The sequence below is a fragment of the Procambarus clarkii genome, chromosome 86 (genome assembly GCF_040958095.1).
Source record: "Procambarus clarkii isolate CNS0578487 chromosome 86, FALCON_Pclarkii_2.0, whole genome shotgun sequence".
In the NCBI taxonomy this organism is placed as follows: domain Eukaryota; kingdom Metazoa; phylum Arthropoda; class Malacostraca; order Decapoda; family Cambaridae; genus Procambarus; species Procambarus clarkii.
In genome coordinates this window covers 14,812,614-14,832,058 of record NC_091235.1, presented here as the reverse complement: position 1 = coordinate 14,832,058, position 19,445 = coordinate 14,812,614, and the positions used below count along the sequence as shown (strand labels likewise).

The 19,445-nt window shown below is 43.4% G+C and overlaps 1 protein-coding gene across 6 annotated transcripts in view; it reads right to left on the bottom strand.

Moving 5' to 3' along the window:
- LOC123768447 (uncharacterized) overlaps nucleotides 1-19,445 on the bottom strand; it is a 487,820-nt gene that overhangs the window by 26,563 nt on the left and 441,812 nt on the right. For all 6 annotated transcript variants that reach the window (XM_069317132.1, XM_045759014.2, XM_069317131.1 and 3 more), the window contains 2 exons: nucleotides 19,258-19,417; nucleotides 16,964-17,472 (listed from right to left, as the gene is read on the bottom strand). In XM_069317132.1, coding sequence (XP_069173233.1) covers nucleotides 16,964-17,472; nucleotides 19,258-19,417 — 669 coding nt within the window. The remainder of the gene's footprint in view (nucleotides 1-16,963; nucleotides 17,473-19,257; nucleotides 19,418-19,445) is intronic.

Below are 19,445 nucleotides of genomic sequence, written 5' to 3'. Positions count from 1 at the left end.
ACATTACCTGGACGTCATAGAAGTGGACTTGATATTCTGAGGCGCCATTGTGGTAGCCCACCACTGTCTCCATCATCAGTTGCTACCTTCCTCCACCTTTCACCCTCTACTGGCTCTTCGGTGTTGTTTCTGCCAGCTATGTCTCTACCACTACTGTTCCATTACACTCTTCTTTATATAGATAACACTGGTGGCAGAGATTGGCAGGTGTACAATTTTTTCCATTTCTCATTTTTATCCATTTTATCAAGGATGTCATTATCTTATGAGAAAACTATGTTCCTATGCGATTTTAATAACAGTTGCTGAAATGAGTCCCAGGAACCACAGTGAGATGTTGAATGTGTGCTTTGAATACAAAACAATAAGATGTAATGTTTCAAGATACAGTAATGCATCTAGCAAAGACACTAAATTTTGACTGCACAAATTAGAACACATTTGCATAGTAAATACATAACAAAAAGGGTCTCCTAATACAGTTGGCTTCTTTCTTGACTCTCAATAAGGGGATCCCGGGTTATATTACCGGGTGGGACAGAAATAGCTGGGCAAGGTTCACTTCAGCCTCTGTTTGCCTAGCAATAAGTAGATATGAACAACCCAGCGGGTTTTCTTCCTATTGGGAAGTGTTGTACATGCTGCTATTGTGGTATGTCCACTCAAGATGAGTGGCACTGTCCAATAAACTCGCCCCTTCGGGCAAAATTTAAAAAAATTTAAATTTAAGTAGATACCCCACAAGTTAAGACAGTTGGTGTGGGGCAGTATAGTAGGTAGGTATATCCTGGGTAAGGTTAGTAGTCCGATCTTTGAGGAACCTTGATACAAGCTGAAGTACAGGTAGTACAAATCCACGTGGGCCGTGATGTGGGTTCGAACCTACGTCCGAGAGGATCCCAGACGAGCCTTAATCGACTGTGCCACAACATGGTCAAAAGAATTGCAACCGGGAGTTCTACTGCCCTCACATGGATCCTGCCGTCTCTCCGAGACAAACCAGGGTTTTACATAATTCCCCCATGCACCCGGGTTTGTGATTTCTTTGTGTAATGAAGTAAAGGCGAAGAGGTAGAACAGCTTGTTGACAGAGCCTGGGTGCAGGGGGGGTATTGTGTAAAACCCTTGTTTGTCTCTCAGACTGCAGGATCCGTGTGGGGGCAGTAGCACTCCCGGTTGCAATTCGTTTTAACCATGTCGTGGAACACAGGCCTAAAATATAAGATATCTGAACTAGGGCTTCCTGAGAGATTTACTGCTACTCTCTGCAGCTTTATAGACAACAAAACTGCTAGGCTTAATATCGGCAGCTACTTGGGTGACGCAATAGAACTGAAAAGTGGAGTACCACAAGGAAGCTGCCTCTCCCCCACTCTATTCAACATGTATACAGCTGACCTACCCCAACATGGAGAATACATCACATACGCTGACGATGTCACCCAAATAAATTGCCAACCGGGACCATCAAAGCCGCTACTAGCCGACAAGACCAAGGCAGCAATTGAACTCTAACAACTTTGAGAAGCAATGGAAAATTAGCACCAACAAACAAAAGTTTCAGATAATACACATTGCGAAAAGAAACCTGGACCCCATCATCCTTGACAACCATCCGATCCAATATGAGGAGGTAGGCAGAATACTGGGACTTATGATAAATAGAACAGGGATACAAATTCATGTAAGGGACCGACTAAACAAAGCCAAAGCAGCCTTAGGAAAATTGAAAATTGAGGAGATTCCGAAGCCTCAGTACTAACATCCAGATCCACCTATATAAGGCTCTAGTTCGGCCGCATCTAGAGTATCCCCCAGTACCACTACACACCATAAAGAAAACTAACATGCAAAAACTGCAAGCAGTGCAAAATAAGGCGCTAAGGAGAGCAGCAAAACACCGTCCACCATATGATCAATCAATCCAGGAGCTCCACGAACTCCTGAACACACAGTCACTAAACATCAGACTACAGCACCAAGCCATCAGGGTGTGGAACACTATCCCAATGTTAGAGGACCCAATGTTAGCAAGATTACTTACTCCAAGATGAGACACCCCGCTCCCACAGCTGGTGGCCCAAGATGAGACGCCCCACTCCCACAGCTAGTGGCCCAAGATGAGACGCCCCACTCCCACAGCTGGTGGCCCAAGAGCCTCGATTCACTAGATGATAACCCCGCCCCACAGTACATAATTCCCAGATGAAATACTGACCAAATACCCCATAATTGAAAAATTCAGTATGTATGTGTGTATGTGTGTGTGTGTGTATGTATGTGTATGTATATATATATGTGTATGTATATGTGTGTATGTATATATGTGTGTATGTATATATATATATGTGTGTGTATGGGTGAGTATGTGTGTGTATGGGTAAGTATATGTATGTATGTGTGTATGTATGAACTCGATAAATAATAATAATAAAATAAAGAGCCTTAAACAGAACATGTGTGGAAGCATCGGAGTGTGTATATATGAATGCTACACAGTATTCATCTATAGACATCCATATATGGTGAAACACATGTGAAGAACCTCTCACACACTCACAGCTCCCCGACAAGAGGGAGCCAGCTTAGCTTAGCTGCCAACACCCACACATCGTGTCAGCAAAGCGGACAGCCCGCCTGCAATCATAACATCGTGTCAGCCAGACGGACAGTCCTCCTGCTATCATAACCGTGTCAGCAAGGCGGACATCCCGCCTGCTATCATAACCGTGCCAGCAAGGCGGACAGCCCGCCTGCTATCATAACATCGTGTAAGCAAAGCGGACAGCCCGCCTGCTATCATAACATCGTGTCAGCAAGGCGGACAGCCCGCCTGCTATCATAGCATCGTGTCAGCAAGGCGGACAGCCCGCCTGATATCATAGCATCGTGTCAGCAAGGCGGACAGCCCGCCTGCTATCATAACATCGTGTCAGCAAGGCGGACAGCCCGCCTGCTATCATAACATCGTGTCAGCAAGGCGGACAGCCCGCCTGCTATCATAACATCGTGTCAGCAAGGCGGACAGCCCGCCTGCTATCATAACATCGTGTCAGCAAGGCGGACAGCCCGCCTGCTATCATACCTCTCACTATTTCCCACTTCTATACTTCCCTTCACCTATGCTTCTCCATCCTCTTTACCCCCCCCCCCAAAAAAAAAGGGAAGAGTGGGGGTGGGACGAGGGAGTGTATTCACCTACTTGTGCTTGCGGGGGTTGAGCTGTGCTCTTTCGGCCCGCATCTCAACCATTACCAACTACCCCCCCCCAACCACACACACACCCCAGGAAACCGCCCGTGACAGCTGACTAATTCCCAGGTACCTATTTACTGCTAGGTAACAGGTGCATCAGGGTGAAAAACTCTGCCCATTGTTTCTCGCCGGCGCCGGAAATTGAACCCGGGACCACAGAATCACGCGTCCAGCTTGTCCAGTCAGCCACGCCCCCCCCCCCCCCATGCTTTGTGTGGAGAGGGGGGGAGAGGGGGGAGGGAGGGGAGAGAGAGTGGGGGGGGGGGGGGAGTGTCATTAGACGACCCTAAGATGACACCATAAGTCACCAGTAACAAGGTGGAACAGGAGACTGTCACAGCAGGAAGACAACAGGGCTGCAGGCACCTCTGGCAGGTCACGCCAGTAAGGGAAGTGTGTGGACAAAGTACACGGGGACACAATCACCCCATCTTAAACTGGTCAAGTGTGTGGACAAAGTACACGGGGACACAATCACCCCATCTTAAACTGGTCAAGTCACCCCTTAAGAAAGAAATCTGAACACCTTGCACGAAATGGCAAACCATCTTACTTCAATATAGTAACGTTATCGAAATCCTTGCACTGTATCCAAGTTTCACTTCCGGTATATAAATAATGTACGAGATTAAGCAGTGTACTGTGAAGACCCATACTAAGCACCATGTTTATATTCTCGTAATAAAATACTGTGCATTACCAAAAGTAATATACCCTAGTATTACCAAAAGACCTAATTTCAATATACAATAATTTATTGTAAATTTATATATACTGTACTGACAAATATGTTTAACTAGCTGACAACAGTTACATGGTGTGGAGGTTAGAATGGAATTGTTAATGGAAATGTAAAATAAAACGACACTACCACTCACAGGACGAGTATGGGGTGCACAACAAACTAGCCGCCTCTGGTGGGAGGAACCAGAGTGCCTGAAGTGCCAAATAAAGAACCTAGATATTATCACAAACCCGGAACACAAATGTTTAGAGATAATGACTATAAAAAGTCGCCAATGTTGAGAGAGGGAGCTGGTGACGAGAGAGCGAGAGGCGCATGACAATACCTTGCTGTGGTGCATCGATATTAACACCAGAGACCCCTACACCACCCCCCGCCCTCAACACCCACCACCACCGTCAACCACCAACACCCACCACCACCACCGTCAACCCCCAACACCTACACCACCACCATGAACCCCACCACCACCGTCAACCCCCACACCGACGCCATAACCTCAGCGTTCAACAAGTGTAAAGTAACCAAGATGGGAGAGGGAGAAACTAGACCAGCTGGCATCTACAGTGAGAGAGCGGCAGTTTTACGAACTTGAAAAATACAAAGATTTCGTAGTGGAAATAATTCGAACACTAACACCGAAGGCGGACAATCAGGGTACCATCGGCAGCATACGCCAAGCTCATTAGAACATCACTTGACACCCGTAATGAGGTAATCTACATAGTCCTTCCTATACCAATATCCAGATCCAATATTGGAACATGCAGTACCGGCCTCGAATTCGTACCTTGTAAACCATAAGAAAAATGTATATATTAAGTTCAGAGATTTGTAACAAAATTAATGCCAGAACTATCAGAATTAGGCTTACAAGACTACGCTAAGGGAACAGAAAATACCAGATAGAAAAGTATACAATGATCAGAAAATGCAGTGAAATGATCATGATATACAAGATACCGAAGGAATAGATAGGGTGGACACTTAGCACCAGTGTTAGGCTTTAGTAAGGAAATAAGGGTTATTTGCAAGTACCCAAAGTGCAGGTATTGGAGCGTGAGAAGGGTTGAGCCGGCCGGTCTGCAGTGATACATTACATTTATAGCATGTAAGTAACCTTGGATTGTCAATGAGCAATCTGAGAGCAGCACTACACCGAGAACTTCAAGATCTTTTAGATCTGAGGCAAAGTGAAATCGACACCAGTAATTCCATCTATCATCATACTATCATGCAAGAGGAGCCACATATCTATGGTTCATCCAATAATATCAGCATACTTCTAGATGTTACTACTGCTCGGCTTAGACTCGGTTACAAGTATCTCTGGGAATTTTCATTATCTGCCGATGTAGACCTGACCAAATGTAAACTGTGTCAACAAAATGGAGTGTGAAAAGATACGTGAATTCAGAGACAATTCCATAATCAATGTTCCAACGATGTGTAAATATTTCATTCAAAATGATCTGCTACCAGAAATTTTAGCCAAATATCCCTAGTTTGCTAACTGTAGGTGGTAATTAAGTGACTAACCTATCCATCGCTGCCCACTGAATGGGGGGCGATGTGCAGGAAGGATCTTAGTTCATCAATTGGTCTTGTAATAGGTTATACCATTTTTAGTACGTCTTTTGTAAAGTTGTTGTGGTTAATAGTTGTAAACTTGACGGTTACTGTACGACATTTTGTTGCAGCGTTGCCTGCGGGAGGTTGTTCAAATTCAATTATTAACCGATTGTCTGGACTGGCTTATGTTGTGTGTACAGTTGCACACCCGCTACTCCTGTGCCAGGTAAGTCCACGACGGGCTCACCATAGCCAGTGCTACTTGGAACTTTTTGTTCCCAGTAGCTGAATGTAAAAACCATGTGTGTACTGTAGGAATTCCGTAGTAGGTAAGTCCTTATTTATAATTAGTTACTGGTCACCACTCAAATCTATGTTGTATATTTGCCAAATGCAACTAGAAGGGTATTCCAAAATGTTGTATGTCTAATTGGAGTAAACTTTGAGAGTATCTTTTATGACTTGGGGTTGACGGGGGGATGGGGGATGGGGGGGGGTACTTCCATCTCAAGTTTTCTGGACCTGCCTAGAATGTCTTGGTTTTAAATCTCCATTTCTATCAGAGGGATTCTGATATCAAGTAAATGTCAACTAGCAGTGCCCTGCGTTATGTTACAGGGAAGTGGACTTCGTAAAAAAATAACTACAGCCAACTGTTCATATCCTGTGCAGTGTGCAGGACTAATCATACACCCCAGGCAGGTTAACTGCGACCATTTTCCCTGGCGGGCCGGGCTTAGTACCTTTACACTGATGGCGCTATTAGTATATATTGTGTTACTATAAGGTATATAGTAACAATATATATTAGTATATATTGTGTTACATCCACAACCAAGTTCAAATTCGAATGTCAGGAGTTACAACGAAACAGCTACAGCAAGGTTAGTTAGATGGAGCATTAGAAACTAGACCTCGCTTCTCCATAGTCACGACTGAAAACCATCACCTAAAATAGGAATATTAAGTTATGGATCTATTTGCTACAACTCTTGTGCCCCACACGCACATCTCCTATGGCAAGTAAGTACGACGGGCTCACCACAGCCTTGGGACCTGCACCCAACTGCTGTGGAAAAGTGGCGGCAACAGCCGAGTAATGTCAGTCAGGGCCGGCGCAGTCTGGCGACCGGACCTGCATGAATGTGTCACTCGCGCATCATCCGATAACTTCTCGTCCCAGGTTGCTCAGCGGCTGCCGGCACCCACACCAGAGAGAGAGAGAGAGAGAGAGAGAGCAGGCAAAGGCTCTGCGCCTCTCGTTGACAGGGCCGACGCCTGCTCTTCTGGCGGCGTCTTGTGCTAGATTTTCCTTGGCAATATTCCCAGTGTCCCCTTCCCTCCCCCCGTCACTACTGTAAATGTATGCCAGAGAATGAGGGGGCAGGAAAATAAGAGAAAAGGCATATCAGTTGAAAACTTGGTGCGAAAGTGCTGCTTGGAACTTTTTGTTCCGAGTAGCTGAATCTAAAAACAACAACTTGTGTGCAAAACTGGGATCCAAGCACACACTCGTATATTCTTCACCCACCTACAATAACCACACACTTGCCACCACAACTAATCTAACCTAAGATAGGCCTAGTTACGGTACACACACACACACACACACACACAGTGCCGTGGGAAAAAGGTGGCAAAGAAAAAAAAAATACACAACTAGGTGAATACATTTAAACTAGAAAATGACACTTATTAAATTTAGAAAAAAAATCCAAATGCGCATTTTGGCATGGTGGAATTAAGGCGAGTATAGTCTAGGATTGGGTTAACTACATGAATTAGTAGCTAACAATTTTCCCCACTTTGAAAACTTAAGTCATTTAAATTTCAAAATGAAATTCCATAACAATACGACCACTTATTATAAATGGGTAAGATACGTTCACAGTTAAATGGGACACCATCTAACGGTTGAGCGGACAGCGCTAGGGATTCTTAGTCCTGAGGTTCCGGGTTCGATCCCCGGCGGACGCGGAAACAAATGAGCAGTTTCTTTCACCCTGATGCCCTCTGTTCACCTAACAGTAAATAGGTACCTGGAATTAGACAGCTGCTACGGGCTGCTTCCTGGGGGGGTGTGTGTAACAAAAAGGAGGCCTGGTCGAGGAGCGGGCCGCGAGGACGCTAAGCCCCGAAATCATCAAGATAACCTCAAGATGGTGATTGTTATACCCGTTGTTCCCGCCGCCACCAGCTGCAGGTAGTAGGGGTGTCTGCGTCCCTACTCCCCGATAAACGAGCTAATATAGTTATATTCTCAATCGACTTGAGAATGGTCCAGGACAGGCCGAAACGTCGTCGTCCCTTCACCTAGTGTGTGGTCTGGTCAACATCAATATAGTGTACACAGCTTGCATGTGGCTACGTTATACAAGCCTATGCACGGCGTTGTTCCACCTTTAGTTCTTCCAGGGCCACAACTAAACTGTTTCAAATTACCAGGTGTAATTTCTTATTAACCACATTCGATATATGCCTGTCTCCGTGGCAGTAAGGATACTGGCGAGGCCAAGACAGGTGCGTGGGTCTGCCAGTTGTGTACCACAGCCGGAAGCAACAATCGATGACCCGGGCCTGATATGGGCCAGGTGTAGGTTAGGTTATATGGTGCAGGTCACCAGTGGCAGGCAGGCCTGGCACACAGCCTGCCCTAACACTTGCACACACGGACGCACACTGGCCAGCAGGCGGCGGCGAGGGGGCGTGCGCCACAGCCCACGACGCCCACGCACACACTACCGGCAGCAGGCGGCGACAGCGGCGCCGTGGTGGGGTCGCAAGAGCCTCGGTGAGGGGAGGGAGGCGGAGGATCGCCAGGCAGTCAGTCACCAGGCTCTGTCAATAACACACCACCATTCCTCGCCTGGAAATGTTTCCCCTCGGCACACTCTTATACACCGCAAGTAGTACTCGCCTACGTGTGCTTGCGGGGGTCGAGCTTCGGCTCTTTGGTCCTGGGTCCCAACTGTTAAAGATTTCAGAGTCTATTGGGTTCTATCTACATTTGAAATTGAAAATGAAGTCTTATAACTACATGCTGCATATTATAAACTCATGTTTTAGAATATCTAGTGTAGGAATTATCAAAAGGTATTAGAAGCAAAGGGGAGTGTTGCAAGGATCAATGTATGTGTGGGGGGGGGGGGGCCCCTGTGTGTGTGGGGGGGGGGCCCTGTGTGTGGGGGGGCCCTCCTTCACCTCAACAATATTAACCATGATCAATAGGCTGAGCCAGGTGCCTTCACTCGACTAGGGCTACAGTCTGTGTCAAGGGCAAGCCGTGTGATTACAATGACCATTTGTAGCCCGTGGCTGAGCGGACAGAACACTGGACGCGTGATCCTGTGGTCCCGGGTTCGATCCCGAGCGCCGGCAAAAAACGATGGGCAGTTTCACCCTGATGCCCCTGTTACCTAGCAGTAAATAGGTACCTGGGAGTTAGTCAGCTGTCACGGGCTACTTCCTGGGGATGGAGGCCTGGCCGAGGACCGGGCCGCGGGGACACTAAAGCTCCGGAAGCACCTCAAGGTAAGGTATTCCTACCTAGTAAGTAGTTACCTTTCACAACAGTCCAATTGCTCACTGATACACGCTACCGCAGCCCATCTTCCTCTTTAGTCACTACTTATAGTAACCATGACGACCATAGTACATATATATAATGTAAATGCACAATTAGAAAGTAGAAATCGATACTATAGAATTTTGACAACCCGGAAAAGGTTTTATATTTATGTATCAAAGACAACCTAACCTTCCTAGGCCTAACACACACTCTCCGATGCCTAACATTGTACATATATGTGGTATACTAGGCCTAGGAATATTTAAGTTTGTTTTTTAGCTTTTAGTTTTTTCGGACTTAGATTGAATAGTACCAAATTCTAGTACGTAACTACATTTTACGTTGTAGCGAGTAGATTATCCCAATAATATACTCGCTCCAAATAGTGTTAATATTCCTGTCAACCTTTGGAGATGAATGAGGTGAGGCGTTGCCTGGGCAACACGGTGAGGTGTTGCCCGAGCAATATAAGCAGCGGTGTAGCGAACATTGGCTAGTTTACTTTCAAGTGTGGTCTAGAGCAGACACTTGCGAGATACTGTGCCAACGCTCAGTGCGCTCAACTCACACCAACGTATCACCTGTGTACTTCTGTATATTCGACCAAATATATATATAGTATCTTAGTGTCTGTGTTTATTTGTCACCATACTTTACGTAACAATAGAACCGTTACAACGTCAATGTTGAAATTGAAACAAGTTTATTGAGGTAAAATACACACAAAGGGATGAGGTAGCTCAAGCTATTCTCACCCCGTTCCGTCAATGTTTGTACTATGGTGCAGATATTTACCAGACGCACTATCTTACACATTTACCAAACGCATCATCTTAACAGGAGGATGGGTTGGCTACCCTAACACTCAACCTGTCGCCAGCTTTGTGTCCAAACACCACTCTCTCTCTGGGGGGGGGGGGGCCAGTCACGCCGGCCCAAGACTGGCAAGCCTGACTCTGCCGCCTGGGAAGTTTGACAAAAGATTCTTCTGGCCGGGGAAGTGTGGGTGGTGGAAATGTTAGGCTTGCGAGAGGCTGCGTCAGCAGGCGTTTCGCCACAACTGCTACAGCCACTCCATGATATCATTTGTGTGTGTGGGGGGTAAGATGGAACATCACCATTTGGGCCCTACCTGTCCAGCCGGTGAAAGAGGGAGAGAAATGGAGAAAGATGGAAGAAGGGAATAAGAAGGAGAGAGGTGAGAAAGAGATTGGGAACAAAGTGGAGGGAGGAGTGTGGGGGGAGGGGGCAAGTTGGGGAAGAAATCTGTACTGTTGAATTCGGACAAACTAGAAAAATTAATGTACAGATGTTGCAAACAAAACTTACTCAAACGTCCTAGGCCTAATATAGTACAAATGTGTGCTATACTAGACCTAGGAATATTCAATTTTTTTAGCTTTATTTTTTGGGACCCTTAAGTGAATAGTACCAAATTCTACTATCTAATTTTCCATTGCGTCTATGCACGATGGTCCAGTTAAATAAAAGTTGGGATAAAAGTGGTGTGGGTTGGCTTGAAACAAGCTATCGATCCCACGTTCATTGTGTTATCTGGGTCAAGAGGCCAACCACCTTGTTTCTAAACCAGTATTTACCTAGATCTTTGCTCCATCTAGATTCACCCAATTTATAAACATTGATATGTGCTTCAGCCTACAGTTTAGACCTATTGTCTTGTGTATGACCCTCTGTCCTGCGTGACAGTGAATACCAGCATTATCCTCACTTTAATAAGACTATCAAAATCCTCAGATTAGGCAAAATTGTAATTAATTGTCAATAAAGATGTTAATAATACACTGTAATAATTGTTTCATGGGGCATTGTGTGTTGGTATATTTAACACCTTATTAATACCCCCCATTTTTATACGATTTTATTCACTTTGATCAATGTAGTAGAAACGAATATAAACAGGAAATAGGACACCAGCGGCACTGGGAGCAAGAGAAGTAGTGTGAACCTCAGTATTACTAAGCGAGCGACAGCAAGTACTCACCTAGTTGTGCTTGCGGGGGTTGAGCTCTGGCTCTTTGGTCCCGCCTCTCAACCGTCAATCAACTAGTGTACAGATTCCCGAGCCTATTGGGCTCTATCATGTCTACATTTGAAACTGTGTATGGCGTCAGCCTCCACCACATCACTGCCTAATGCATTCCATCTGTTAACTACTCTGACACTGAAAAAGTTCTTTCTAACGTCCCTGTGGCTCATTTGGGTACTAAGTTCCCACCTGTGTCCCCTTGTTCGTGTACCACCAGTGTTAAACTAATTTATCTATCTATAAACGCTATGCGTACTAGTAGCTTTAGGTATTGTATGTACTAGCTCTAACTATAAATCCAACATTATGTTTGTAAATCAACTATATGTACTTTCCTGAATAAAATTTACTTTACCCTGTCAAATCCTGACAATTTTATAGGTAGGGATCATGTATCTGCTAAACTCTTGTCTCCCAGTGTCGTGAGGTTCAATTCCAGTGATCTTTTCTCGTGGCTCGTACCTTTCAGCTCGAAGACTAACCTGGTGGCATACCTCTGAACCTTTTCTAACTAGTTCTGATGTGGACTTCAGGCTGGGGCCACGTGGAGGAGAGAGTAAGGGGGAGGAGAGGAGTGAGAGCACGGGAGAGGAGACGGGTGAGAGGACGCTCCCTCTTCACCTGAATACACTTCTCCACAAACATATTCAAGTTCTATTCAAGCGTTGGAGGGTGAGCCAATCCTTGTGAGCACTTAAGGCGGTTCTCCCAGTGCGGCAGCAGTCAGTGGCGCAGCCTGCAAGGTCCACCGGGTTACCAACACCTACTACAGTCTCGCATTGACGTATAGTGAAGGTGGTTGCTGTGAAGAGGGCAGCCACCTTCACTATGCACGGCCCTCTACACTGTCCCCACCTTCACTAGTGCACGGCCCTCTACACTGTCACCACCTTCACTATGCACGGCCCTCTACACTGTCACCACCTTCACTGTGCACGGCCCTCTACACTGTCCCCACCTTCACTGTGCACGGCCCTCTACACTGTCACCACCTTCACTGTGCACGGCCCTCTACACTGTCCCCACCTTCACTATGCACGGCCCTCTACACTGTCCCCACCTTCACTATGCACGGCCCTCTACACTGTCCCCACCTTCACTATGCACGGCCCTCTACACTGTCACCACCTTCACTATGCACGACCCTCTACACTGTCACCACCTTCACTATGCACGACCCTCTACACTGTCACCACCTTCACTATGCACGACCCTCTTCACTGTCCAAAGTTTGTTGAGCAAAACATAAGAGAAAGAAAAGTTAAGAGAAAGAAAGATAAATGGAAGGGTAAGCTTATGTTAGGTCCTAGGTAAGCTTATGACCTAACATAAGCTTACCCTTCCATTTATCTTTCTCTTTCCTCTTCTTTCTTCTCTCTTTTTGCAGTTCGTTGTCTTCTCTTAGGTTCCCTTACTATCCTCTTCTTATTCCTATTACTATTTCCTCCTCATTCGGTGGTTATAATAGGAGCTGCCTCGTATGGGCCAATAGGCCCTCTGCAGTTCTTATTCCTACCACTATCCCCACTACTACACCTTACTTTGCGCCTCACCTCTCTCTTGCCTATTCATTGCCTGCATCTACTTCCTCATCACAATCGACTTGAGAATGGTCCAGGACGGACCGAAACGTCGTCGTCCCTTCACCTTCTAGTGTGTGGTCTGGTCAACATACTTTAGCCACGTTGTGACTCATCCCAGGTACCTATTTACTGCTAGGTAACAGGAGCATCAAGATGAAAAACATTTTGCCCATTTGTCTCCGCCTCTACTGGGGATCGAACCCGGAACCTCAGGACTACGAACCCTGAAGCGCTGTCCACCCAGCTGTCAGATACCCCTTACAGGGGAAGGATGACAGACTTCCGACATGGATTTGGAAAAAAATTTCCAAATTGGCCCCCACACCACCTAAGGCCGACCCTTAGGTGTTAAGTCGCCGCCTATTACCCGTCAGCTACAGTAATTATAAATTAACAAAACTGACAAAACGGCCCCCTTTGGTTAAACCCTGAAACATGCTAAACATACACTTCACACATTGTCTTGTGCTAACTATTGTATATGTACAAAATCTTGTTCCTAAATACTAACCCTGATCTGAAGCTCTTCCTTGATAAATGTAGTAGAACCCATGAGTACGACACCAGAAATAAATTTCTTTGGTATCCTGAGACTAAATCTGTGCAAACACTATGCAAATAAAATGACCCAGTCTATGGCACTTACTCCAATGACCCAAAAAGAAATGGTCCAACCTATGCCTTACTCAAAACAAAAACAAAAAAAAAGTATTTAATTTCTTCCTCATACTGTAATTTCCTAATTTGTGCTTTCAACTTTCAATGTATTTTGTGCTACCTGCTCCCTCAATTTTAGAATTTAAGTTATGCAACTCCAGTGTAATCAATTTATATTGTAATTATGGTAAACTCACATTTTTCTACTACACTGTACCTAATAATACTTTCACTTTTATTAAATTAAGGACCAGCACGAAATTCTATGCATGTTAGTGGCTTTGCAATAATGTAAGAACACCAATATTATGTACTCTCAATAAAAATACAGTAAATTAAATAAATGCCAACTGGTATTAAGTAAATAAACATGTACAGTGACACCTCGGCTAAAATCCGAACTGGGTTACGAACATTACCTCGGGTAACGTAGTTTGTTGATACGCGTATGGCAGACCTAGCGCGTGGTGGCACTTCGACTGCACCTCAGTTTACCGGTGCCTCCTGCCTAGTGACAATCACGCCTTAATTCTTTGTAATGAATTTCAGTGGTTTTTCAGAATTTTGGGTATTTGAACATGAAAGTAATTACTATATATCTCACCATGTGTCCCAAGAGTGTCAGTGGTAAGGTTCAACCTAAGAAAATAGTTGTGAGTAGAGGCAGTAGAGGATGTCCCTTCCTCAAAGAAAATGTGTGAAGTATGGGAAGAACTGCAATGTTTTGTTGAAAAAAAAACTCACCCAGATAAAGCTGTAGCAGGCTGTTGCATTGACCTTTTAAATGACAATGTGATGTCTCACTTCAGACAAGTGTTAAAATATAGGCAAACTAAGTGCCTTTAGACATTCTTAGTAAGACAAGCAAGCAGTGAGCCACAACCAGGTCCTAGTGGTACTCCTGCAAAATGGAAGGGGAGAGTACCCCAGAGAACTCATCACTGCCTGATGTTATAATGGAAAAGGACTCCCCTTCCAAATGCTACCACCTCCTACCATCCTCACCGTCTTCCATACGCCAATAAGAGTCATCAATAAAGATAAGCAATAACTTGTACATACAGTACTTTTGTTATTAAAGATTTGGGTGAATTAGGTATAAAATTTACTTTGAAGTTAATATTTTTGGGAGTGTAGAACAGATTAATTCAATTTACATTATTTCTTATGGGAAAATTCACTTCGGTTTACGAATTTTCGGGTTACAAACCGTCTCTGGGAACGGGTTAAATTCGTAAGCTGAGGTACCACTATGTACTGTATTATCCCTTATACCCAGTACATATTTAACATTGTTAATAGCTACCAATTTTTAACATTCACCTATACTACATTTCTTAAGTTAATCGTGTGCAAATTTCCATTAGTACCTATTAACCAGTGGATGCGACCATACCAGCATCCACAGGTATGGTTCGACAATGACCCTGCAACGATTTCGAGGCTCAACGACCACGCAGCCTGGTCCTCGAACAGGCCTCCTCGTTGCTAGACTGGTCAACCAAGCTTTTGGACGCAGCTGCTCGCAGCCTGATGTATGAATCACAGCCTGGTTGGTCAGGTAATGCCTGGTTAATGCAGTAAAAGAAAGGCAGCATTATATGCTGTTGAGAGGGACAGCACAAGCATAGTAGAGGAACACACTATAGTGATCATGCTTATCAATAAGAAAAATGGATGTTATTTAGCGAATGTTTTATGGTTTAAGTTGTGTTGATATGTATTGCTTGGACCACATGCCACTACTGTACTAGATTGGCAAATGCCAAACGTTTGTGAATGAATACGTCGTCATAACATTCTGTTCTATTGCCAGTTAAGGAGTGCAGAGAAATTTTCCCAATTGTTTAAAGGTAAAATAAAGTAACAAGCTCCATGGAAGTTCTCTAATTTGTTACTAGACTGAATTAAGTTTACAATATTTGTTAATTACAAAATGTTATTATACAACTTTAATCTCTAAAATGTTTAACCATGCTCTGTATTATAACAAAATTTAATACACAACACTACTTTTGTCAGGAAAAATTCTACTCTAGTTTGGCTCTAGTGAGGTGAATACATGTTGACTTCATATTCTGGGAAATAATTTTAAAGTTAACTACAGCACTTGCAATTGATTCGTCATCAAGATCTCCCAGGGCCATAATACTCCTCAAAATTTAGTATGACAAGTCAGTAGATTGTGATGCATATAACATTGTGTTCAGCTTTTTAGTAAGGTCCAGGAAGGAAACTAAGGCTTTCAGAAATTTTTTTTTTTTTTTTTTTTTTTTTTTTTTTTGAGTGTGATAAACGATGGTCTCCAATGACGCTCAAGAGAATCTGTCTGACTCAATACTGTATTATAGAACACATCTAGTCTATCACAGACAACTGGTACACTGGCACTATCATCTGAGAGTGACAGGAGCATTATAAGGGTTAAAGTTGCATGCAAGTAATCAGAATGGTTCCTTCTGTACATTCAATGTTAAACTAGAGCATTCTAAAAGGAAGTACCTGTACTGTACTCAATATACTGCTATACTGTACAGCGAGTTGACTAGTGTTGTCCTTTACTAAATTTGGGCTAGTACAAAACCTTACTTTACTTTTAGCTTATTTGCCAAGGAGAACAAGCTCTTCAACTATTTTCAGTCAACAGCATTTAAACATTAAGTTCTTGGGAGATACAGTACAATGTACACCGACATTAACATCTGTATTTAAGTCAATGTACAGATGCAATATGATGGATGTTTAGAATTGCATTCAAATACAAATACTGTACATATACCCATCCAAATCACAATGCACACCAACAAAACCAGCAGAACCATGCCTGCCCGACAAACAAGCAGCCTTGTGCACACAAAATACGTAGACTAAACAAAAACACATGAGCCAGCCCCAACTACATAAAAAAAAAAAAAAAAAAAACTGCTTCACATGAAGGTCAGCAGGTAATAAAAAATTACCACTCGGTAAGGAGGCATGTGTAGAGGGGAGGGGGGGGGGGGGGGGGTAGGGGTCCAACATTCATATCTATTTTTGCTTCAGTGTCTGAAAACGAAAATGAAGCAAGAGTGGGGAGGAGGGGAGGGGAAGCAAGGTTAAGGAAAAGAACTGCCAGCCATACAGAGGAATACAGAAGGATGATTGGGTAGTGGCAAGTCCCGACAGCTATGCTCTATGGCCATGGGAGGAAGATTGCACACTTCAAGACACCCTAACAGCTAATCAAATGTGCTGAACTGCATATTCAAGTGCTGGGGAGAACTGCTTATCCAAGAGTAAACAAAATATGTATCGTGTTCAGTGTGCCAACATTAACAGTGAGGAGTACTGAATACAGTATTATTTTAATGTGCTCAATTGATTGTTAATGTTAACGGAATATACTAATAATAGAAGACAAGGGAAGGTACCCAAGACCAACATTTTTATGAACACAACGCAGTAATAATAAATAAAAAAAAAAAAAAAAAAAAAAAAAAAAAAAAAAAAAAGACCACGGGATCACTTGAGAACAAAAAACTTTTAACTATACTTACAGGGCCAAAGGTGTACATTTGAACAGTGGTGTCCTTGTAGGACTCAATGTGTTCTGGCCGAAGCTGGATTTCCTGCTGCAAGTGTGGAACATCGCCTTCGTCAATCCTTCCCAAAAGGCGGTCTGCCTCTACACACTGCACATAGTTCCTCTTCCAGGTGGCAGTATCACTGTTGCTGGATTTGTCTAGGTGTGGGGCCCTAATGCCTGGTGTTAAAGATGTCTCCGGCACCCTTGCCTCAGGATCACTTTCTGACACCTCCACTTCCACAAACGGCACATAGTTCGGGTCCCAGTTACCCCTTCCTACTATTTTCTGTAACGATCCCATTTTCCTCGAGTGATGATCTTTATCCATTTTCTTCTTTAACGAGTTTGTAGAGAGCGAGAGGCGTCCTATATGGTATGGGTGGCTGTACGAGTTTCGAAGATTTGTGTGGGTAGCAGGAGAGGAAGTGTTACAGCTTGCATGACGAGCCCTACCACTTACTGTCAAAAGAGGCAACACACCTGCAAGAATGAAAGCACCAGTTAATCCTGACAAACCGACCACCGTCCTCCGATCAATAGTACATATAACTTATATAATACTACACATGATACATTGGCTATTAATTATTAGAGTATGAATATTTAATAAAGCCAATAATATGCAAAGTGTTTCATAAACTTAAAATTTGTTAAATTATTAATAGTTTTGATAGGGTAAACAAGAAGCTAACATATATGAATTGATCACAAAATTGGCAGATTATACTGTACTTAAAATTGTGTATAAATAAAGACAGGTTGAGGATTGGAACCCTAAATAAAGGTGAATGAATAAATGATTCATGAACAAGAATTTATAAAAATATTAAAATAAATTCCCGTACAAGAATTAAAAATATTACGGCAATATTATGTACATGTACAGTATTTCCAAATTGTAATTAAATCTTAACACATTATAGTACCCACAAAAAACTCAAACCATATCGTCTGAGAAATGTCACTATTAAATAATCATTTAAATGATTAAATGTCATTTAATCTGGAACGATATACCCGAAATCCAAGCCATGAATCTGACGTTTGAGAACTGTAGATAATGCATACACAGTTGTGTATGCAAGCTCTCGCTGCTTGAAAATGTCTTGCTTTACTGCATTTCCTCACGAATACTGTAACATTACGTACAGTATTGTAATTGAGTACAATTTGCAAGTTGACCAAAAATTTGTTCAGCCAATGAATGCATACAAATTTTAGTAGCCGAGCCAATTGTGTAATTGTGGTGATGCACTCTTCTTCACTACTATAAGCACCCGGGTGGAGATAATACTCTTATGTATAGTAATAATAATATACACACAGAAATCACGATAGCACGATGCATCAAAGGAACAAATCCACAAGGGATTTACAGTACTGTGTGAGGTCAGTTGAACTCCCAGTTGCATTTCTTTTAACCATGTCGTAGCACACTCAATTAAGGCGCGTCTGGGATCTTCTCGGACGTAGGTTCGAACCCTCATCATGGCCCTTGTGGATTTGTTCATTTAATAATAATAATATATAATAGGAGGTCACAATACTTAAGAGGACCAGAATGTGGTCTTTTTAAGGGGGAACTGGAAGCTAAACTCCGCCTACCAGGAAATAGCCTCTGGCTATCTTCCTACCACACCTAGACAGCAGTTTGTTTGATGGAACCAAGTCACTCATCTGCAATTATCAGCTTAGCAGAGAGCAAGGTCACCTGATGCTACCTGACCTCTACTCAACTAGTGAACCATTAACACTCGAAAGGTGTGACTTTAGAATGCTAAGACCCGACTGCCTGGTGCCACCAATATCCTGTGACTGACTCATTGTATGTGAAATATTAAAGACCATTGATGGTGTTACAGTGTTGGTATGTATACACCACATACCAACAATTAGTGATGGACAAATATTGTGCTGGTACTTTCATTTCACCAATACCCAGGTCAATTACCAAGTTACTTGTTCATTTGTCCTTATAATCAGCATCCTAAAATACTTAAATATATATCATGATCATAATAACCAATATAGATGGTATATTTGCAACCTAATTTAGTCTGGAAATAGTGTATCATCCAGTGTTGACTTAATTTCCTCAAGATGAAATTGAGGAATAACTATCATTTCCCATCAAAATTTAATACTTTGGCGTGAACAAGATACCAAATCTTTGGGATTTGGCACCAAAACTTTGGTATGTGTTTTATCTAATGAAACTTCATTCCCTTAATGAAACCAAGCTTGTGTGTCAGCATTATAACTAACCATTCGTTTTTTTGGAGTCCACCAAACTCATTTCAACAGCAGAGCCATTTTCTCTAGTGGCACCCACACTGGCGTGCCGGCGTCTCTCTGCCTTAGCATGGTGGCTGTAGAGCGGGTGCTGGAGGCTGGCATAGGCATCGTGGTACAGGTCCACCGACTCCTGTAATCACACACACACAACCATTATA